A 22124-nucleotide genomic window follows, 5' to 3' on the forward strand; every position below is an offset into this window, starting at 1 on the left:
TTGGGGAGATTTATTCTGAATTGAACCTTTTTTTTTTTTTTTTTTTTTTGGAGAGATTTTCACTGTAGGGCGCATGCGCTCGCCAGACAGACAGAGAGAGACATAGAGACAGAAAGCGAGAAATCACCCCCCAGGGGGGATGGGCACGCCGCAATCCCTTCTCCTCCATTCTCCTCTCGGTATCTTGGGCACGCACGCACACGCGCCTGGCGTGAGTTTTAAGCCCCCAGGTCCGGGACACGAACCGCGGTCGACTACGTGGGAGTCCAGCAACATAGCGATTACGCTAACTGCTGGTTCCCTCTGAATTGAACCTTTTTTTTTTTTTTTGGAGAGATTTTCACTGTAGGGCGCATGCGCTCGCCAGACAGACAGAGAGAGACATAGAGACAGAAAGCGAGAAATCACCCCCCAGGGGGGATGGGCACGCCGCAATCCCTTCTCCTCCATTCTCCTCTCGGTATCTTGGGCACGCACGCACACGCGCCTGGCGTGAGTTTTAAGCCCCCAGGTCCGGGACACGAACCGCGGTCGACTACGTGGGAGTCCAGCAACATAGCGATTACGCTAACTGCTGGTTCCCTCTGAATTGAACCTTTTTAAGAACAATGTCATGGCAATTGATAGTGGTATTCACTGCATGTCACTAGAAATGGCTGTAGAGCTGAGAGCACAAGGGAGCATGACCACGTTTCCCCCCAAGTCTGAAACAGCACACGCAGAATCAGAACTGACTTTAATGGGAAGCCTGGAACACACTGCACCTCTTGAGCTCATGATTTTTATCTAAGGGCAGCTTTAGCAGTAACCTTTGAAAAACTGAAGAGCAAAAAGTTTTCACCCCTCATGTTCCACTTCTCTTGCTGCACATGCCAACATCACCCTATCTGAAGCTAGCATATAATTTGCCCAACAAGTGAGGATAACATTTACATTTCAAAAAATTAGCTCTCCAGGAAACATTTGGTGAACACATGCATTTTATATAGTAAATGAAATCTTTGCAAATAACAAAATAAAGTCCCACTTAACCCTAGCAATCTGGGGTTTGTTTCAGTAATAAATACTGACTTCAGGAGCAAACTTAAGATGGATGAATCACCAGTTTAATTTTAACCTTTTTAAAGACCCACAACTTTCAAATCTTTCCACTGGAAAGTTCTCTTGTTCTAAGATGAGAGGCCTGGTCAGACTGTTAGTCCCCTGTTCACTGAAAGCTTCTCTACCCCACAGGATGACATTGTGAGTGGGAGGGACACACACACACAAACACACACACTTCAAAACTAATGCTACTTTGTAACTGTCCCTAAAGGCAAAGAGAGAAACCCCAGGATCCAGGCCACATAATTTATTCTCTGAGGACACTATTAATTCATATTCAGATATTTCTTATACTTTCAGGACTTGACTTCATACCTAAGAAAAGCAAATGTAAATGAACTAAAACAATATTATGCATTTTCAAACTATAGAAGTCTAATTGTGTATTGTTTCTTTCGATTTATTGTGATCTTTCCCACCTCCAGTACACGAATGCCTGAAAGTACTCAAGAGGAAACAGAAAATAATTTTAAATAATTATTAAAACACATAAAACATGTTCACTAAATTTTATATGTTTCAACTGAAAAACATTATCTCAAGTTTCACATTAACCCAAGTTTTAGTACTTTGGAGCTCAATTATTACAATTTTTATTATCTAAAAGCTTCCACTTAATGACAGTATTTTCTAAATATTGCTTGTACACAAATATTGTTAAACTACTTTGAAACTGCAGTATTATTTTCATGTAATGCCTTGCTCTCTACTTGAAATAGGAGTGTATGGTCTCCCTGACATCAATTTCTGTCATTTTTGTCATGAAAAATGTTCAGGTGTTAAATATCTTTCATATCATGCAAGTAGGCATGATTCTAATTAGGCCTGAATGCAAGACAAAATGACAGTTTAATTAGCCTCAATTTGCCAGTGCTTTGAACACTTGATAATGCCATCATTTTGCCAATCATTTCTTGCACTTTGGCTTCACCCTCTCTGTCATGAAAAATTGCCCCAAATATACAAATGAACATATTAAGTAGTCCCTTACAGAACTGATTTGAGTCAGAAATCCAAAAATGACTTTTCCAAGACATCAAGGAAGAAGAGTTATTTCTCTGATATTTCCTTAAAAATAATTTCTGCCAATAGTCTTAGTAATTTCAGTAGGGCAAAGGTGAAGAAGAGGAGTAACATGGTAAAAATAACTGAAAACATTTTTTCTTATGTAAATGGAAATAAAGTTTAGCATGTGGAATAATGATTTATCTATGGAGTATTTACTTTAAAAAAGAATTTATCATCATTTTTTAAAGTTTCATCAAACTTTCTCCAGAATTAAGTCAAAACTGACATAAATTATTTTTGAATATTCTGAAAGAAATATATGTTTAATTAGCTCTTGTATTTCTATGAAGAAAGTCACTGAAATTAAACTTACTAAACCATCTTTTATCTCATTATGTAAAGTGACTTCGACTCGCTGTTGTAATGCATTAGGATTCTTACTTTAGTTCTTTTAGGGAAAAAAATACTAAAATTGAACACTTTGAGATTTAAAAATTCATTTTATAAAATGAATGGACCATATTTCATATTCCAAATTTATATGTTAATATTAAAGACATCCTTCTATAATAAACCACTGACAACAAATAAATCATAGTTCACAAGTATTAAGTGTAACTTCCTATATAGTTTTTAAAAATTATTTTTTATTTAATTTTATTTATTCATTCATTTATTTTAATTTGACCAGAGACAGAGAGAGAGAGAGAGAGAGAGGGAAAGTGAGAAAGCAAGCCACCAGGTTTGGGACTCAAACCGTGGTCAGCCATGTGGGAGTGTCCAGCGTCTTAGCCACCATGCCACCTGCTGGTCCCCCCATATAGTTTCTATATAGATTGGTAGGCCCTACTGACCTAAAAGCTTGGTAGATTCTTACTCTGGGTATACTTTCCTGTTTTAATAATAATGTGAAAACTAAAAAAGTGAACTCACTTCAAAAATATATTCATTTTTCCATTCTAAAAATTCTGAAATTTGTGGGAAGAAGCTATATTCCAAAGGAAATATTAGGACATGCCTATCTCATCAGAGTGTAATTTATCTCAAAAACGGAGACATAGTCATGGCTTGAGTTTGCAGAAAGATTGAAACTATTGGATAAAACTTCATTTAGATTCACACAGTCTGAGTTATGAGTATCAGTATTTTAAATCTAAAAAATGTATTGGCAATTCACTATTGAAAATATAATGGATTTATGGAGAATAAATAAAATTCAGAGACGATGTGCTCAGATATAAGTGGGCACGCGGGGGAGGGGGCTTTGCCATGTGTCTCAGCTACATTAACCACCAGTGAGGTAACCTTGGGCAATTAACCCATGCTTTCTGACTTTTCTCCTTGCCAAAATGGAAACATATGCAGTCATCTTCTAACCCAGGTAAGAAGGTCAAAACAGTTCCAGATAGGAAATTTCAGCCATAGAAGGTATTGGAAGGGTTGAATGAAATAATGGGAAGGACCTAGTAGAGAGCTTGGCAAACGGGAAGCACTTAAAAAACAATTGGGTTGTTGAAAAAGTCATGATGTATTTTTCTGTTTTTCTACGCAAAAAATGTATTATGACTTTTCTGACATTAGTTGTTCTTATTGCTGCTGCCGCTGCTGTTAAACACACACAAGCATAAACATTTGGTGCTGTTCCAGGACGATCTGCTTTCACTCAGGCAGTGTTATTCTACTGTTAACTTTGCAACCACATCGAGTATGGCCAGCCAATGAAAGAAACACCAATTGAGATGAGAGCCTCTGCATGGGCAACAAAGAATACCGGTGGCGCTTTCCCTTGCTCGACCAAAATTCACCTATGACCATGTTTCTTTTATGTCATATCCAATTCTCTCCAAAATCTAAATCTTCCTTGGAGGAGGCTGTGACTCAAAGGACACTGAATTAAGATGAAAAAGTCCCAATTTACTAGTTCTGTGACCTTGGGAAAAATGATGCTCTTGAGCCATAGTTTCCTCATCTGTATATAAAAAATAATTAGATGAGGTCATCTCCTCAGATGACTTAATCTGACTATATTATTGCTAGATACTTAGACACCTAATTGAACTGAAAGCTTCATGTCTAGAGGAACATACTGTATACAATGACTTGTGGTTCCTTGCAATCCTCCCAATTTTCACTACTGCACAACGATCACATTATACTCCCTATTCAAAATATCTCCAGCATTTAATTACCTCTTTCAAGAACAATTTTAATATTGCTAAAGAAATCCATTAAGTAAAATGAGAACAAAAGACAAGATTTTTAAAGCAATCAGTATTAGTTGACACAAAGTTGCTAATTCAAAGGCAATATTTCAATGTTATTATTTGGAAGCTTTGTCTTTAAAAGGAATACTCTTTATCTAAAAGTGGACTACATACCACAGAATGTGGTTACCATGGAAACTGTCACATTTTAAAAATATGCACAGGACTAAAACACTGTAATATTTCTACAAATGGATCATTCTTACAGAAATCAATCTTTTTGTCTCAACTTTTATTTTTTAAACTTAATATAATTTTCTACATGATGAAGACCAAGTTGAATTATTTATAATAGTTCAATTATAGGTGTATATGTTACTTTGGTGCTTTAAAGATGAAAATTTTAGAATTATAATGAAAATGAAAAGATGGTGACCTACACAAAGGTAAGCTTTACTTGAAACAGGATTTTTTGATATTTTATCCTAATTAAGTACATCAGAAATAGGACTCTTATACATATTAATTTATGAAGTAATATATAAATAATACAAATATATTATTAATTCATATGTATTAGATGCAACACTACTGACTACTAATTACATAAGATCTCCATATCAGTGCATCTGTGTCCAAATATTAGCAGTATTTTTGCTCCTTCCATTTGGAAAATTCTGTATAACCTGTGTCTCTGGTGTTAAAAAAAACAAAGTATTTCCCCTATGGGTTTTTTAAAATGGCTTAGTTAAGAAAATATCTATTTATAGTTTTAATGTATGTAGGAAGTTCTTGAGCTATTAAATATAGCACTTAGATAATACTATAAAAATTCATCTAAAGAAAAAGATTGGAAATCGTAATGTGTGGTTTTACCAGAATTCTGCCAGAAAGTCTTTACTTTTGTGAGATAAAAGTGAAATGTTAAAAACTTTTCCCACCAACCTTCTAATGCCTGATATTAATGTTTGTATATGCAGTAAAACCCACTTAATACTTAAAATACACTTAATTCCACTCCATTCTCCTTCTAATACAAATAACTCTGTATATCAGGGGTTAAGTATCAAAGAGTGGTGTGTACACAGCTGGAACACCAGGCAATCACTCTGATGTGACTGTGTGTGTCACTAGAGAGAAGAGGGGAACAAAAACCAGGGTTAAATTAACAGCAACAACCTCATTAGGTTGTGGGGGTGGAATGTAGTTTACATAGTTTGATTTTCCAGGCAATCAACCTAGTTTGACCCAAAGAAATAGAAGTATTTACCACCACAGAACCAAGCAAATGATAGTAATGAATAAATGTTGATAATGAAATACTATTTTAGTTATATAAGTGGAATAAGAGCTACCTATATAACTAATTATTTCAGTACAGGTACAAATTGTCTTTTACTCCAGGAATGAATTACTACTTGATTTTACTGTTTCTTATCATTTTTCACAATATAAATTCAGAGCAAAAACATTTGATATGAGGGAGAGAGTAACGCGCTCTCTGGAACACTGAGATTCTGATGAGCAACCATTAATACTAGGGCATCAATTTCTGAATTATCTCTAATCTCACCCATGTTTCTGATTTTTACTTCCTAAAGATGCTTTGTAGAAATTCCTGGCACAGTGAAAAAAATAAAAGTACTACAGTTTGCTGGAGCTGTAACTTAAAATATGCATTCACATGATTCACAATATCTACAATATGACAGCCCTCAAAGCAGCTTTGTTGTTGTTGTTGTTGTTGTTGTTCTGATTTGAGAACAGTGATATTCTCAATAAATGAAAATAACAGTTTGGCACATTAAAACAAAATCTGCTAATTACATTTACAAAAGCACTTAAAGAATCTAAGATTTTCCCACCAGATTTTATTTCCAAATGTCTTAAAATACAGAGACTATCATCACTTGTATTGTTAAATGCTGTTTACACTGAGTCCCATGTCTTAAATTTCTTTCAGAACTGAGAGCTTAAAAAAAGAACTTTGTTATGATTTATTTTGACATATAATTAGAATTATACAATTCATCATATTTCCCTCTTTGCTGTGGCTTCTAAGCAAGCTCAGAGTTAAAACTTGTACTTCACTGTAGCTTTATGTAAGTACAGATTTTCTCTTGTAGTTAATGTCATCCACAGCTTAATTATTCTTTTCAGTTGTATTTTAAGTTTGTGTTTACTAGAATGTGCAGCTCTAAATCCCTTTTGAAAGTAGCTGGCATAGAAAGAAATCAAAATAAAATATTTCAATTAAAAAATGCTACCAAAGACTATGTATACAGATATAGTAATAATGTTCAGACTATACATGTTGTAAAATTCACCCTTCAGGTAACTTTTGAAGAATGATAACTAATGCTTAATCCACTGCATGTATACATAGACTCGGTTTATAAATAGAGACTTTTTATCTTGTGCCCATATATGCAAACTTTAGATAAAACTTTAGATATTAAAATTGTCTTATAAATATTTTTAAGGAAAACTTAAATGGAAGACAGAAAGAGGATTACTACAAATTCCACATTTTAGAATCAGTGATAAGTTTGGCCTCTTAATGTGAGTAAACATGGCATAATAAAGATGATTTTCCCATTCATTATGCAAAAATTATTCATAGTAGAATCATGACTCTCAGCTTATTGAATGAAGAAAGCATTTAGATGCCAATGCTATGCAAAATCTACTGTACTGTACACAAGTGCTAAGTTGAATACACTTTCAGATAGGACTGTTTACGGTCTCCAAGCATGCCGCATTTAATCTGGATGACACTCATGGTGGTTCATAGTGACTTCTGTTGCTCGTTGAGCTGCCTGTACTGCCTGCAACAGGTCGCAGAGCATCCTCAGATGGTGCCACTAACTCTGGGGGTGATCACAAAGGTGTGTAACAGCCTCTGCAATATTCATACACACCACTCACATCAGGAACTAACATCAAAGATTAACCAATCTCTAAATGGTTCAGGGAGGGACCTAAAAGGACAAGTCATGCCCAAGGAACCAAAGTTCTATTTTTCTTCTAACTCGACAGGATAAAGTGTAGAAACTCATCACAATACAGTTCAAAAGCAAAACAAAAATTACATGTAGAACCATCATTTTAGGGGAACCCTTCTAAGATAGTATTATAATATTTAGTTTATACTAAAAACATGAAGAAATCAATCAAATCATTCTCCGAAATAATTTCAGTAAGAGAGATGTGGTAAATGAGAAAGATCTGACAATGAGTTTGAATTTCCACATGTCTTTCTACTGATCTGCATGCTTCTTCTTAAACATTATGACCTTTGGTAGGTAGATTCTAGAACATCCTCCATGAGGGCGGTAAAAATTTAACATGCATTTTAGCATATGTTAAGTATCGCAACATTGGCAACAAATGTAAGTATCCTATAATTGCAAATCAAGGAGTTAGGACAAAACTAATATATGCATAGAATATTCAGCTAACTTCTCTAAATAAAAGGAAGAAAAATGGTTACTTATCCAATATCTTATCATTGCTTGATGAAACGGAAATTATGAGAGTAACAACTTATCATTTTATTTGCAAAACTTACCGACCAAGAGGGAGTTCCTAACTGGCATGAATCACCTTAACGTAAGTTACTATATTTAACAATAATGGTTTTGTCTGTAATCGATATGCAGTTGACTACATATTAAGAAGGAGGCAAAAACAGATTTTCAGGATACTGTCCTCATTTAAGCATCTGATAGAAAAGCAGCAGCAAAACAAAGTCATAGTACCCAAAAGAGACATGCCACTGGACCTCTTTTGGTTAAGTATTTCAAATAGTCCTTTCTACAAAATGGCCTCCACTGCTAAAATGGAATAGCCAAACATTAACTGAAAATCAAATCTCTCTCTGGAACTAAAATTTTTTAAAATTATAGAATCTAATATTTAAGATAGACATACATATATAGTTTGATGCAAAGCATCAAACTACAACACAATGATCTGAAAAAAAATATTCTTTGTTAAAAGTATATATGTTATTTTTTTGAAATTTGTAGATGGAATTCAGGACAATCAAGGTATTATGCATTAGATTATTTAAACCACAATAATAATTTTTTTTTAAATTTAGTACTTGCCTAAAGGAAATTTTGAATTAATATTTCCAATAAATAACCAAAGATAAATACAAATGATTGGCATTTTGGTACATATGGTATGATTTTTAAAAATACAACTATTGATAAAAGTTTTCAAAACTATATTCTCTAAAAACCACTAAATACAACACACCTATTTTTCTTTTGACCAAAAATGTATTTAGCTTAAGTTTTCAAGCTTACTGGCATTCCCAGGATAGTAATTCCAATTAGTAAAACGTTCCAAGAAAGACAAAATTTGACAAATATAATAATAAACTACAGCATTTGAAGAGGTTATATAGTCCTTCAATATGACCATTTCAATAAGAAGAAATTCAATTAGTAACCCTATTCTATTATCCTTGTAGCTTAATTACATATAATAGTTCTAAAATTTCCCTTTTGTTATGATTGGATGAACCGCACCCTATATGGCAGAGATGGCACTTACAAAATCCAAAGATTTCCTTTAAATTTGGCCTCTACAAGTGTCAGCATTCTACGACCACACCAAAATAGTAGAAAATTATGTAAATTAATGTACTTTATTGTATCCCTTATTCAATTCTACTATGCAAACAGATCCCACACTGACTCAGAAACCATGTCTCTTATCATGGGAAGACAATAGTAAGGTTCAACATCCAGTTTGAAGAAAAACATAAGTTTTAAAATATTCTTAATAAATTGTACGGCTCAAAATGAAAAGACCAGCATATATTTTATATAGGCTCTGACAAGGCTGGTGGCAAAAGTATAATACACATCGACTCAACAGGAACCACCTGATTATTCTGGTACCATGGCTACTAGAATGACTACCTTTTTAGTTAACAAGCCATAATAAAACAAATTATAAATAATTTTCCTATAAATGTACATTATTGACCAAAAAACCTATGCTGACTATATTCACATTGTGCCAGTTATTATCCAAAGTAAAAGACAACTCAAGGTCAAATGAAAAATAACCAATAACTCCTATTCTTTGCCTTACCGCTTCCCGCTCTCCACTCAAAAAATTAGCATCTTATTTAATTAATAGCATTTTTACATTTTGATAATTATAAAATCGTTCAAACAAATAGCAAAATGAAAGTTTATTTTGTTGTTTGAAAATTATATTATTGAATGGGGAGACTAACTGGGGAAGAAGCTTATGCATAGTGTGGTCAGTATGGTAAGATTTCAATGGGAAAAGAGGTATTTAGCCCTGGTATATGATATGGTTTTATTAGAAAAGAAAATTATCTCTTTATTGTTATCAATTGCTCTTCAATTTTTCTTTAATAAAATTTCACAGCAATCTCCTCAAGGGGATATACTAAAGGCCTTTGATTATATATACCCCAAAGAATGTATTGCACTACAAAGATACACACCCAATAAGATTTTTTTTCATCTGAAATTTATAAAGATAATTTTCCATGCTGACAGTGCACATTTCATCCACAAGTTTGAAGAGTCAAATGCTACCACAGCTGGGGGTTATTCTGCCAAATGGCTTCCAACAGGGACTACAGAGATGGAGGCTAGGAGGCATGTGTATGTGCATGTAGGAAAAAGCAACAGACCTGATGGGAAATAGCTCTTCTCTGGAGTCATTTTTATCAATTACCATCTGAGTGATCTAATCAAATATAGAATCTAATGAAAGAAAGCAACACTAGGAAGGAAAAGCAAACATGAAAACAGCTGCTTGATTACCTACAGAGATTAAAACAAAAAGCAAGGAGTGAGGCTGATATATTTCATAGGGATTTACTAAGGCTGAGGGGAGGGGTGAGGGGCAGATACCTTTAAAAAAAATCCATCATGAAAGGCACTGAGACAAGATTATAAAAAAGGGGCCAAGTTATAGCGCGCCATGGGATTTTTAATCTGGCTACCTGTGGTTTCTGTAGTTAAAGCCTTATTCATCCCCAAAACGGGGGTGTGGGGAGAAGAAAACAAAAAAAAAATCACATTTATATGTCAGTTTTGCAAATGATCAAACAGCGTGCATCAACAAGAATAATAAGAAAACATTAAACGCTGGTGACTTTTTAAAAATAGAGACCCGTTTTATCAAATATTATTGATAATTACCTGAGCATCTCGTTTCTTGAACTCCTGGATTTGATTTTCGTGCTCCATATTGGCAGCGCGAAGCTGTCTTTCCAGGTTTTCTATTTCCCGTTCATGGTCTCGGACTAGGCTATCCTTCTCTGCGTTATGCTGCTGTAATAGGTGCGTCTTCTCCTGTTCATGCTCCAGCTTCAGCTCTACTATCTGATTGGACAATGAGGAGGACAGTTCATCAACAGAACATCCTTGTCGTCATGACAACTCATGTACAGCTTAATTTTTCTCTAATTTATCCAAGTTGAAATTTTTATTTTTTGCGTCATTATTACCTCACCTTTGAAATACCCTCATTTGTGGGGGAGGGGATATTTTCTCTAAACCTCCTAATATTGAAGACAGTTGGGCATATTCAGTAAATCCTTCTGCAATCTGTTGACACAAATGTCTGAACATGGAAAAAAATTATGTTGAATGCTAGGTATTTCCTCCCCAAGAGTACGGGTAATACTGATCAGCAATGGTTATAAATGGTTAATAGTCAGTACGTTTAGCTTTTTGCTTAAACATATAATGTAAAAGACGGCAATTAAATCGGTCAGTTTTCTTTATGATTTTCAAATAAAAGATCTGAGCTAAATACGCATCTGGATTATTGTATATACAGTTGTCTCTTTAAAAATAAAATGATAAATTTCAAAGCTCTATTATCTCGTTGTCAGCTACGGTATACCAACATAAACAGATGTTATGTGTTCCAGAAGGGCACCTGCTGTGCTGCAAGCTTGCGCCATGATTTCATAAAAAGCATTCTATTCTCAGGATCCTTTCCCAGTCCACTCCACACTGGAGACTGTGACCTTGGCCAGTCTTAGCCTCTCCCTGCTAGACTGAATGGCAGCCCGAGACCAAGGGCCTGGTTGCCGCAGCTTTGATACTAATCCTCCCAGACCGTGCACAATGGCACCCTACCTGGCCTGCACACTATAGCCAGCCAGGCTGTCTTTGAAGCAGGTGATGAATAGGGGACTGCAGGAAGCCAGCTTCCCCAGTGAACTCCAGGCCACACAGCTGCTAAGAACAGTCACTTGGATTTTTCTTCAGTTTTGGTGGATTTCAGGGGCAAAACTGCTGTTATCTAGAATATGTTGTGTTATTTTCGGCGTGAGAATCCATCTTCAAAAAAGCTAACAGTAGGAGCCTGCTCCAAATCGATCTTGTTTCGTGCAATGAATCACCAGACTACCTTATCTTAAAGCTATAGCAGTCATTTCTCCAGACATGCACATTGCACTAAATTTCAGAAGTTATTTCCTTCTTAAATCTGCAATTCCTGTCCCCTAATTGCAAATCAAGAATCAAAACACAAATTATATCTGCTTCGAGACATAGGTTTCAAAGTATTTTCTCATTGTGATATTTCTCAGGGAGTTGGAAAATCAGTAGTAAACTTGTAACCATGCATACATATAGTAGGCTATTTAGAAGAAAGAAATATGCTAATTCTTGGACATGTACACTTGTCAGAACAAAATAATGTATAAATAAAATGAAAAAACATTTTGCATCTGAAAACAAAGATATATTCTGGTGAATTTATGTCCATTTTAAAATGTAGGGGTTCCCTCATATTATTCTACTGTTGGCAATGTAAGGCAAAACTCAGTATAAATATTTTCTCCTAATATATCACTATACCAAATAGTTGAAAAACGTTTTTCTCTGATTACATAAAATAAATGTGTACTCTACTCTGTGATTCTCACAACTACAATTTTAACCTCAGGGAGAGGCAGATTTTAATATTTCATTGATATGATGGCTTTTTTTTCAGAAAGCCAAGTGTATGAATTATTGAATTGGAACATTTTTGTTCTTGGACACATTATCATTTCTGCTTAGTGTTATAGTCTCAGCATCATTATAATAAAATTATAAACTTTATTCAAAATAATTAAAGTATATGATACACTGAAGGGAAGGAGAACGTAGAAGGTCCTACTGAGATTTTCTCAAAATCCTCAGAAAAACTGTGAGAATGAATGTGACTTAAAATTGTTAGAAAGCAAAATATTTTACAATATTCTAGGGGAAGGTAACCAAGTGGCCTATAATTAGGGCAGAAGAATTACAGAATTTTCTCTCCTGAAAAGCTACCTGAGTGGTACTAGCTGAAGCAATAATCGTGCTGCCTCATTCCAGGCTCCAGTAATAGTGTACTTTCCTAGTAACTTTTTAAACTGAGTCATTTGAAGCGTTCTTCTAACTTCGTCAATGACCATCCTCATGTTCACATTTCAGTTCATTTATTTTTAAAAATTAGAGGAAAAAATGAGGTAACGATAATGGAATTTCAAGCCTTAAGATGGATATTCGTAAATGATTACTAGTTTGTTGTTTTGCTAGAACCCATTACTCTATTTGTTCATTAAACAGAATGTTGCTGAAGGCTTCTAAGGTGCAACAGCTCAGGCTTGTCTGCTTGGCTAACTTCTAGATGTGCTGTTAGCAAAGGCCCTTTGGATCTTTGCCTGGGTTTCCTCACTGTCAGCATCTTCTGGCAAAGATGTCTTGTCTGGATAAACGGTAGAGTCAGAGGAAAACCACTAATGATCCAGAAACATTTTCATGAGGGTATTCATAACTACAAAGGCCATTGCAGAGGTGCATCTCTGTTACAATTCAAGGTTTTACTGGTCCTTAGACCCTTTCATTTAAGAAAATGTTAACAGAATCCTTGGACTTTCTAGCTTGGTGCTTTCCTTGTGGGTCTAACTCAAAAGTAAACATGAAGTGGCAATTCTCTTTACTTTGGACTACTAGATACTTTTGGCTGACTGGCGATAGTGTCTAGTGGAGTTCAGGGTGACCTTGGGATGATAAATTACTAAAAACGTATAGGATGTGAAAGTGGTATCCATAAGGATGAATACTGAATGGTCAGTAAGCTTCTAAGTCCCAGGGTTCCAGACCCGCACTCATATTGACATATGGTTCATGGGGAACAGAATGTACCTGGGACCCTGCTTAATTGGAGCTGGATAAAGAGCTCCCTATAATACAGGAATAAAGCTTCAAGTTCCCTAATCCAACAGGAGTGATCTGTGAACCAAGTGGCAATACTTGGCACATGTCCACACTACTTTTGCAATGCTTAGCCTCATGACTTGATGGTTAGGGTTTGGGTGATAAAACAGCCGTAGTCAGAGACCACCAGGTTGACCAGCATGAAATTGCCATTTCTCTAAGTCAAAGCAGAGACAATGAGAGTTGTGCTCCACCCACTATGCTACTTCCCAAGACACTCTGAACCTGAAATTCAAGAGTGATGTTTGAAGTTCTGAAGTCCCTGAAAGCACAGCCCACCCTCATGGAATAAGTCACTCCACAATCTGATGATGACATTCTCATTCTAACTAGGTTTCTGCTTAGTGCCCAATAGCAGGAGCACAGTCCAATCTCTAAGGAAGACTAAGATGGGGGCTCTAGAGATGCAAGCTTTGAGGGTCTCAGAATACACATTTTAAGTCCTGGTGACTGTTCTACCATGAAATTAATGCTAGCAACTACAGCCTGAATATCTTCTAATAATCATATAAAACACAGACAAAGGGGATAGAAAAAGCCATTACTTCTCAGTACACAATAAACAGAAGACTAACACATTCCAACAGTATACCTCGATGTCAAAAAATCCAGTTTCAGAAACATACAGCATAGAAGGGATAACATGCACCATAACCCCTGAACAGGAAGAAGTACAGCACAAAGCACTACTAAAATAGCCTCAAAGCTGACCAAATACAAACCTATATTCTATAGTCTTGGTCTAAGAATCGGTTAAAGGTATAGGAAGCAGGGAAAGATGTCTTCCAGATTCTCTGGCTAGAAATGGAGGAAGAGAGAGTAAAAATGGCTGCTGGGGAGAAATGAAATTGAACTGAGAAAGTGAAAATTTGGGGCTGATTCTTTCTTACAGAACATAGGCTTCAGGACGCCCAGAAAAAGAAAGCACCCTTTCATACATACAGTAAACCCTAGTATAGGACATTAATAAATTATCAAAAGACAGAGGAGATACCAGCTTCTCTAACAAAAGTTGCTCAAAATTCTAACTAAGCTCTCTTCCTCCATCCCTATCACAATCTCAAGCTTCAGAAAGAGAAGTATCACAAAATACCTATACCCTCAAATAAACTCAGAGTGAGTCACACAGGCAGAAATGAAGAAAAGCAGACAAAGGGAATTCATGCATATTACATCGGTACAAATAATAGAGGTGGACAGAGCTGCCCACTTTAAGCCCAAGTCAGATGAGGTAAAGAAGGATCTGGACAACTATAAAAAATTACATCAAAAAAAAAAAAAAAAAAAAAAAATGAACTTAGCAAAAAAGAGGAAATAGAGAGGAAGCAAGGAAGGCTCGACATTGTGGAAGGAGAGAAAGTATACCTTAAAAACCAGAAACAGAGTTTAAAGAATTAAATAAGAACATGAGTGCAAAAAGAGAAGAACTCAGAGACAAGAATAAGAAGAAAAAAATAACTAAGGACCAAATAATGCCAGTATAAAATTAATTCTAAATTATAAACAATGAGCCAAAAAAATGGCTGAAACTCAAATCACTGACAAAAACAAAAAGCTTGAGATAATATTAAAGGTCCAGGAATGAGACAAAGATATGATAATGAAGAAAAAGAAATAGAGAAAATTCATGTGGACATACAGATAATATCAGAAAATGTCCCTAAAATGAAAGAGTTAAATCAATCAAAAGGCACACTGGATGGTGACCCTTTCCCATTCTGGACCATGTTGGGTCAGCTTGTTCGTCTCTGAGACCTGAAAGTTGACAACTTCTTTGCATCCAGGAGGCTGCTCCCTGTGCCCACATCCGTCACCATGCCACAAAACGAATATATTGAATTACATCGTAAACGGTATGGATACTGTTTGGATTACCACGAAAAAAAGAGAAAGAAGGAAAATTAGGAGGCTCATGAACGTTAAAAGAAAGCAAAAAAGATGATTGGTCTGAAGGCTAAGCTCTATCATCAACAGTGCCATGCTGAGAAAATACAAATGAAAAAGACTATCAAGATGCATGAAAAGAGGAATACCAAACAGAAGAATGGTGGAAAGACTCCACAAGGAGCAGTACCTGCCTATCTGTTGGACAGAGAAGGACAGTCCTGAGCTAAAGTACTTTCCAATATGATTAAACAAAAACGGAAGGAGAAAGCAGGAAAATGGGAAGTCCCTCTATCCAAAGTTCGGGCCCAGGGAGAAACAGAAGTGTTAAAAGTTATTCGAACAGGAAAGAGAAAGAAGAAGGCATGGAAGAGGATGGTTACAAAAGTCTGCTTTGTTGGAAATGGCTTTACTAGAAAACCACCTAAATATGAAAGATTCATTAGGCCAATGGGCTTATGTTTCAAGAAGGCCCACGTAACACATCCTGAACTGAAAGCTACATTTGGCCTGCCAATACTCGGTGTAAAGAAGAATCCCTTATACTCACTATATACAACTTTGGGTGTTATAACCAAAGGTACTGTCATTGAGTTGAACATGAGCAAGTTGGGCCTTGTGACACAAGGAGGCAAGGTTATTTGGGGGACATATGCCCAAGTTACCAACAATCTTGAAAATGATGGATGCATAAATGCTGTCTTACTGGTTTGATAGCAGTTGCATACAAGTAACTCCTTGTAATTTTTGAAGATGATACACTATCCGGAAAACCATCATGACTGATGTTTCTGAATATAACCAGTCTTACATGTCTGCAGTCATCAAAAAATTATTTATTAAGTTGTACAAAAACATTAAAGTGACCTGGTTTTACAAAAAAAAAAAAAAAAAAGGGACACTGAATATACAAAGAAAAATTTATTCTGATTGAGGAACGGCTCAAGAATACTATAATTAAATTCAAACATGGAAGAACTCAAGGACCAAACCACTCTCGGGGAAACAAAAACAAAAAAAGCTTGATAAAATGGAAGCAACCAAGAGATGTCTTTGGAACAATACTTGGTGCCAAAAGAAGGCATGGGACAGTATGTATAAAGATCCAGGGAAAGAAAGAATGACCAAAGAACTGTATGCCCAGCCAAGTTCTCCAAAAATCAGAGGACACAGCACAGAGAAGACAACTATAAGCCCTTCCTGAGATGGCTACTTAATGATGAAATCACCATAGTCAATAGATCAAAACAGAGGACTCAAACAGAAAGTTGTGCTAAACAGCCCCAGTGGTGAGTACACAGTTCATTTAAATAAAAAATTAAGCTATATAGCTGTTAGAATTACTGCTATGCAACAGAATATACAAGTTACAAACCTCAACAATGTAAAAATAATGCTATAATTGACATACAGAATGGTAGGGGCATAAAAAGGAATGTAAGCAAGTTCATTTTATTATTTTTTTATAGTAACAAGTAGCTAATTTTTTTCAAAACTGAACTAACAGATTAAAAAAACTCAATATACTTTTTCATCTGCATTATTTAACATTCTAAGAAACTATCTACTTATATGGTAAAGAAATCATTTTTTAAACATCACAATTATTTCAGTGTCCCTTATTTCTTCAACTATTTTTACAAAAAATTAAATTAGATATTTTAACAAAACATAGCATGACCTTGTTTCTAAAATACTGTTTTTGTCTATACACCTACTTATCCTCCTAGTTATCTATCTTTCATAGAAAGTTCTAGAATAATGCTCACCTAAGATTAACAACAGTCATTTCCAGAGCATAAGATTTGAGTAGAATTTTTGCTTTTTTCTGTGTGTGCAGTTAGTTACCCTGTCAAGTGGCAACAGCTCCTCTCTTTAGGAGAATATTTTACTTGTGGTTGCGTTACAATGTTCTTTGAAGAAGGAATGTGGTCTCCCTTCAAACAAATGTGTTTCGGGTCTGTGAACTGACTTAGATCTGGAAACTTGGTGAAAGACCATGATTTTCACTGAAATGGAAAACTGTCCTAGGCTCCATTGCTACCTCTGGGCTTTTTCCTTGACACTGTACAAGTGGAGTAGTACTCTCAGAGTTCTTCAATAGCTCACTCCTCAGAACACCATGTTCTTTTCATTATCACCACAGATCGCTGAAGGGCAAGACGCCTGACTGCCAGTCTCACTTTGCTGCTCATTGTACAACAGTCATCACTTGACTTTCTCTCTCCATTTGAGGACCCCTCATGGTGTCTGCCATTTTGGAATTCTACCATCCTGTTGAAAGTAGGCAGCTAGTTCCATAGCAGCATCTCTTACCATGGACCCTGGAATACAGAGAAAGCCACCACGGGGCTGCTCAAAGTATCAGTGCACCCCACATCAGTGCGCCTCTCAGCACGTTACTGAAGGGATATTGGTTAGGCTAGGCTCTCTCAGCGAGTGCATTCTCAGATCTCATGTAGCAAAACCACTCTCGTGCTCCCATTTCTCTGATATTTTCGACTCTGTCTCAATACCATGCCAAGGCTGTCCCAGCATCTCCAGTTCTGATCAATGTGACTGGAGTAGCAGGGAACAACATAGTAAAATCACAAACGATTGTAACTATGCTTCACTTAAAGAGAGAGAGAGAGAGATGAAGAACAGTTCAAACATTGTGAAATTGTTTATCAGACTAGTAATTCAAAGGACACTTTGCTTTAAAGTGCTAGCCCTTAAAAGACAGGTTTCTTTCTTTCTATCCTTTTTTCTTTTTTCTTTTTTTTTTTTTTTTTTTGGGGGGGGGAGTTTTGTTTTTTTTCTTTTTGAGAATGATTTTGCTACAGGGTGCCTGCACTCACCAGACAGACAGACAGAGACAGAGAGACAGAAAGCGAGAAATCACCCCCCAGGGCAGATGGCCATGCCACAATCCCTTCTCTTCCATTCTCCTCTTGGGTTCTTAGGCATGCAAGCACACATGCCCGGCGTGTTTTAAGCCACTGGGTCCGGGACTCGAACTGAGGTCGACTACATGGGAGTCCAGCAACATAGCCATTATGCTAACTGCTGGTCCCCACAAGGACTTTCTGTGGAAACCTCTGTTTCTTGGTTGTGAAATTTCATACTGCTTTTACAGAACTGGGAGCACTCATGGCATTAAGATTCACATTAAGAAATAGGTACACCACGCCCTGGTAGTTTCCACTTAATGAGGTACAGACTTAACATCAAGTTATTATCTCGGAGCAATTTACATCTATAAAATAGCGCATCTGAAATCGCAAAATAAGTAAATTCTCTAGAACTCCAGAAGTTTAACTCAAGTGAGACAGAGTCTACATCCAGTGAGCAGTTTCATTACACTGATTTTGTTTCTTCTTAAAAGATGTTGAGATCTCTTTCTTTTTTGGAGAGTTGTGGGTTTTTTTTTTTTTTTTTTTTTGCTACAGGGCGCGTGCGCCTCACAAAGAGAGAAAGAGATAGAAAACGACCAGAGAGAGAGAGAGATAGAAAGCGAGAAATGCCATAATCCCTTCTCCTCCGTTCTCCTCTCGGGAGCTTGGGCACACATGCACACGCACCCAGCGTGAGTTTAAGCCACCGGGTCCGGGATGCGAACCACGGTCTACTACATGGGAGTTCAGCAACATAGCCATTATGCTAACTGCTGGTCCCTTTCTTTTCTTTTTAATTGCAGCTATATGATGCAAAATGCGCTACTGGACATCCCATTATACGAGCAATAAAGAGCCCCTTAATGATGAGTTAAGGGCATACAATCTGCTTATTGTCTTTGGAGTCAAAGTAGAAAAACATTTTAATGGTACTAGCAGATGGCATAATGGTTACCTTACTGGACTCCCATGTAGTTGAACACTGTTCAAGTTTTGGACCCGGCAGCTTAAATCTCATGCCAGGTGTGTGTGCGTGTGTGCCCAAATTCCTGATAGGAGAATGGAGAAGGGATTGTGGTGTGGCCATCCCCTCCGGTGTGTGTGTGTGTGTGTGTGTGTGTGTGTGTGTGTCTGTGATTTCTTGCTTTCTGTGTCTCTCTCTCCGGTGAGCACATGTATCTTTTAGCAAAAATCTCTCTGTCTAAAAAATAAATAAATAAATACATTTTATTTTAGCACAGAAAATACTACAATGTGGTCCAACTTTCAGAACAACATCTTCCGAGAAGCAGGCATGTGTGCATGTGCACACGTGCACACACACAGAGAAACAGTAGAAAGCAGGCAGAATGTCAAGAGCAGGGACAGAACATGTCATCTGTAGGTGGCCATGTGGCTGCAGGGTTAGATATATGCAACAAAAGAGCCACCCAGGAAATCTCAGTCAGCAGTTCATTGAGCCGTGAATGTCCTCCTTACTTACAAGTCTAATATTACAGTGATAACTGCTGCTAGAGATGGCACAGGGCCTGCATGCATGTACTGCTTCTTCTTTCCTGTCCTGTCTAGTCAACCGTCAATAGCCAGGGACAAATGGCTGCTCCAGTTCCGGAGTCTGCGTACACCCTGAGAGGTGAAGTCTGGAAGCACAGCAGTGATGATGAGCTGATAAGCAAGCTGAAAGCAAGGACTGGCTCTGTGATTATCTTTCCCATTTAACACTTCCAAATACTCACCTGGCACCTGCAGGTGATGAGTGACAATAATTACCCTGAGCTTTTAAAATTTTGGAAAATTGGCTACTGCTTTCTGTGTTTTTATCTGGCAGATCTCAGCTGAAACTCAGGGAAGACTCAGTCAAATTCTTCAAGAGGATTGTGTGTGTGTGTGTGTGTGTGTGTGTGTGTGTGTGGCTTAAGAATGGCCACCTGAAGTCCCACAAATTGAGAAAACTGGGCAAGAATTTATCCTTACAGGCCCAGCCACAGTGGCATGGGCTGCTCAACTGGAAAAAAAAAATCTGATTCTATGTCATGTTTGAGTTCCCTCTTTGCCTCACATGCTATTTCACATCTACCAAGTCCTGCTTAGCAAATATATCCCAAATCCAACCACTTGCCCTCACCCCACCACTTCCAGTCTAGTCCCAGCCACCATAATCTCTTGCCAGACTATTGCAGTCACCTCCCAACTAGCATCTCTGCTTTCTCTCTTGCCTCCACTATAGACAGCACTACACGAAGCACAGAGAAATCTTCAAACCACCACCAAATCTTGCTCAAATGCTCCTGTGGCTTCCCATCACTCTCAGGATAAATCTGAACTCCCCATCACAGTCCCTGGGTCTTGACGGCAGCTGCCCTCTGCTTACCCTCAGCTCCTAGCATTCACTTCCTGATTTACTCCCCTCCAGTCACATACCAACTCGGTTTGGTCTCACGGCTGTTGCACATCTGCTCACCTAAGGCTTCTGCGTGGTTTTCTCCTCCACTTCATTCAGGTCTTAAGTGAAATGTCACTTCAATAGAGTCCTTCTCTGACAACCTTATCTAACACCTTATGTAAAATAACAATATTATGTAAAATAGTGTTATCACAGACATCTAGGCCTGCTTTGCTTTTTTATAGCGAGAGGTATGAGTGTCAGAGAGACAGAGAGACCAAAAGAGAGGGAGAGGAAGAAAGTATTCCCCAATGGGCATGGTCCTGCTGCAACCCCTTTTCCTCTATCTCTCTCTGCTGTTGGGATCTGGATGTTCAAATGCTCCAACCACATGCTTGGTCATGTGGATCTGGTTCCCTTCACTGTCAGACCTTATGCTGACCCACAGCAGTTATCATTACCACACCTTCCCTTACGTTATATTCTGAGAGAGAGTGAGTTTGCAGGTGCACATGCGTGTATACTCTGACAGTGGAAAGTGTTTTTCTTCTTCATCGCAAGGGGGAAAAAAACTCTATTTTGTTTACTGCCACATCCTAATGGCCCAAAACAGTGTTTAGCACAAAGAAATGAGTCAGCAAATGTGTGTTAAATAATGTATGATTGAGAAGGTATTATTTCCAATTTTGTATTTCTCATGTATCTAGAGAATGGGAATGATGAGTAAACCATATTATTATCTAGTAAAAAATTTTAAATGAAGTACCTCTGGGGCCAGCAAATGGCATAGCAGTTACATTGCTAGAACTCCCACATGGTCAACCACGGTTCAAGTTCCAGCCCCGATGGTTTGAAAATTATGTCAGGCATGAGTGCGTGCATGCCCAAGATCCCAGGAGGAGAATAAAAGAGAAGGGACTGCGGTGTGGCCACCCCCAATGGGGTGTGATTTTTCACTTTTCCCATCAACCCCCCCCCCCAAAAAAAGACCCTCTGGGGGAAAAACGATGGAGTATCTATAAAAATATACACACGCACTTCATACTGCAGTTACTTAGAAGAACTGCTTCATATTACCCTCTTAATTTTCAAACTAGATTAAAGTGCCACTTAGCTTAACCTAGGTAAGAAAAATCTCAGGCCTGCCCCCCTCTCCCTCAAAAAGGAGAGGAGGCCCTGACTATATTGTCTTTCACTAAGTATCAATGACCACCTACCTACCTATTGGGTAGTTGTAAAAGTCATGATGCACAGAAGAACACAGAGAAATACATCATAACTTTTCCGACAACCCAGTACAATTCTAGGCTCCAAACATTTGGTCTGGACCCAGGAGCCCAGGCTTTGCAGCTGCAATGCTTGGGTCTCTGGTTCTGGCTGCAAAACACCTAGGAGTCTA

General features: G+C 37.3%; 1 protein-coding gene across 5 annotated transcripts in view; it reads right to left on the minus strand.

Moving 5' to 3' along the window:
* Window positions 1-22124, minus strand: part of CEP112 (centrosomal protein 112) — a 462320-nt gene that overhangs the window by 239559 nt on the left and 200637 nt on the right. For all 5 annotated transcript variants that reach the window (XM_027771158.1, XM_027771157.1, XM_027771156.1 and 2 more), the window contains exon 20: window positions 10520-10702. In XM_027771158.1, the coding sequence (XP_027626959.1) occupies window positions 10520-10702 (183 nt within the window). The remainder of the gene's footprint in view (window positions 1-10519; window positions 10703-22124) is intronic.

Source organism: Tupaia chinensis, unplaced genomic scaffold (genome assembly GCF_000334495.1).
Source record: "Tupaia chinensis unplaced genomic scaffold, TupChi_1.0 Scaffold000187_1, whole genome shotgun sequence".
Taxonomy (NCBI): domain Eukaryota; kingdom Metazoa; phylum Chordata; class Mammalia; order Scandentia; family Tupaiidae; genus Tupaia; species Tupaia belangeri.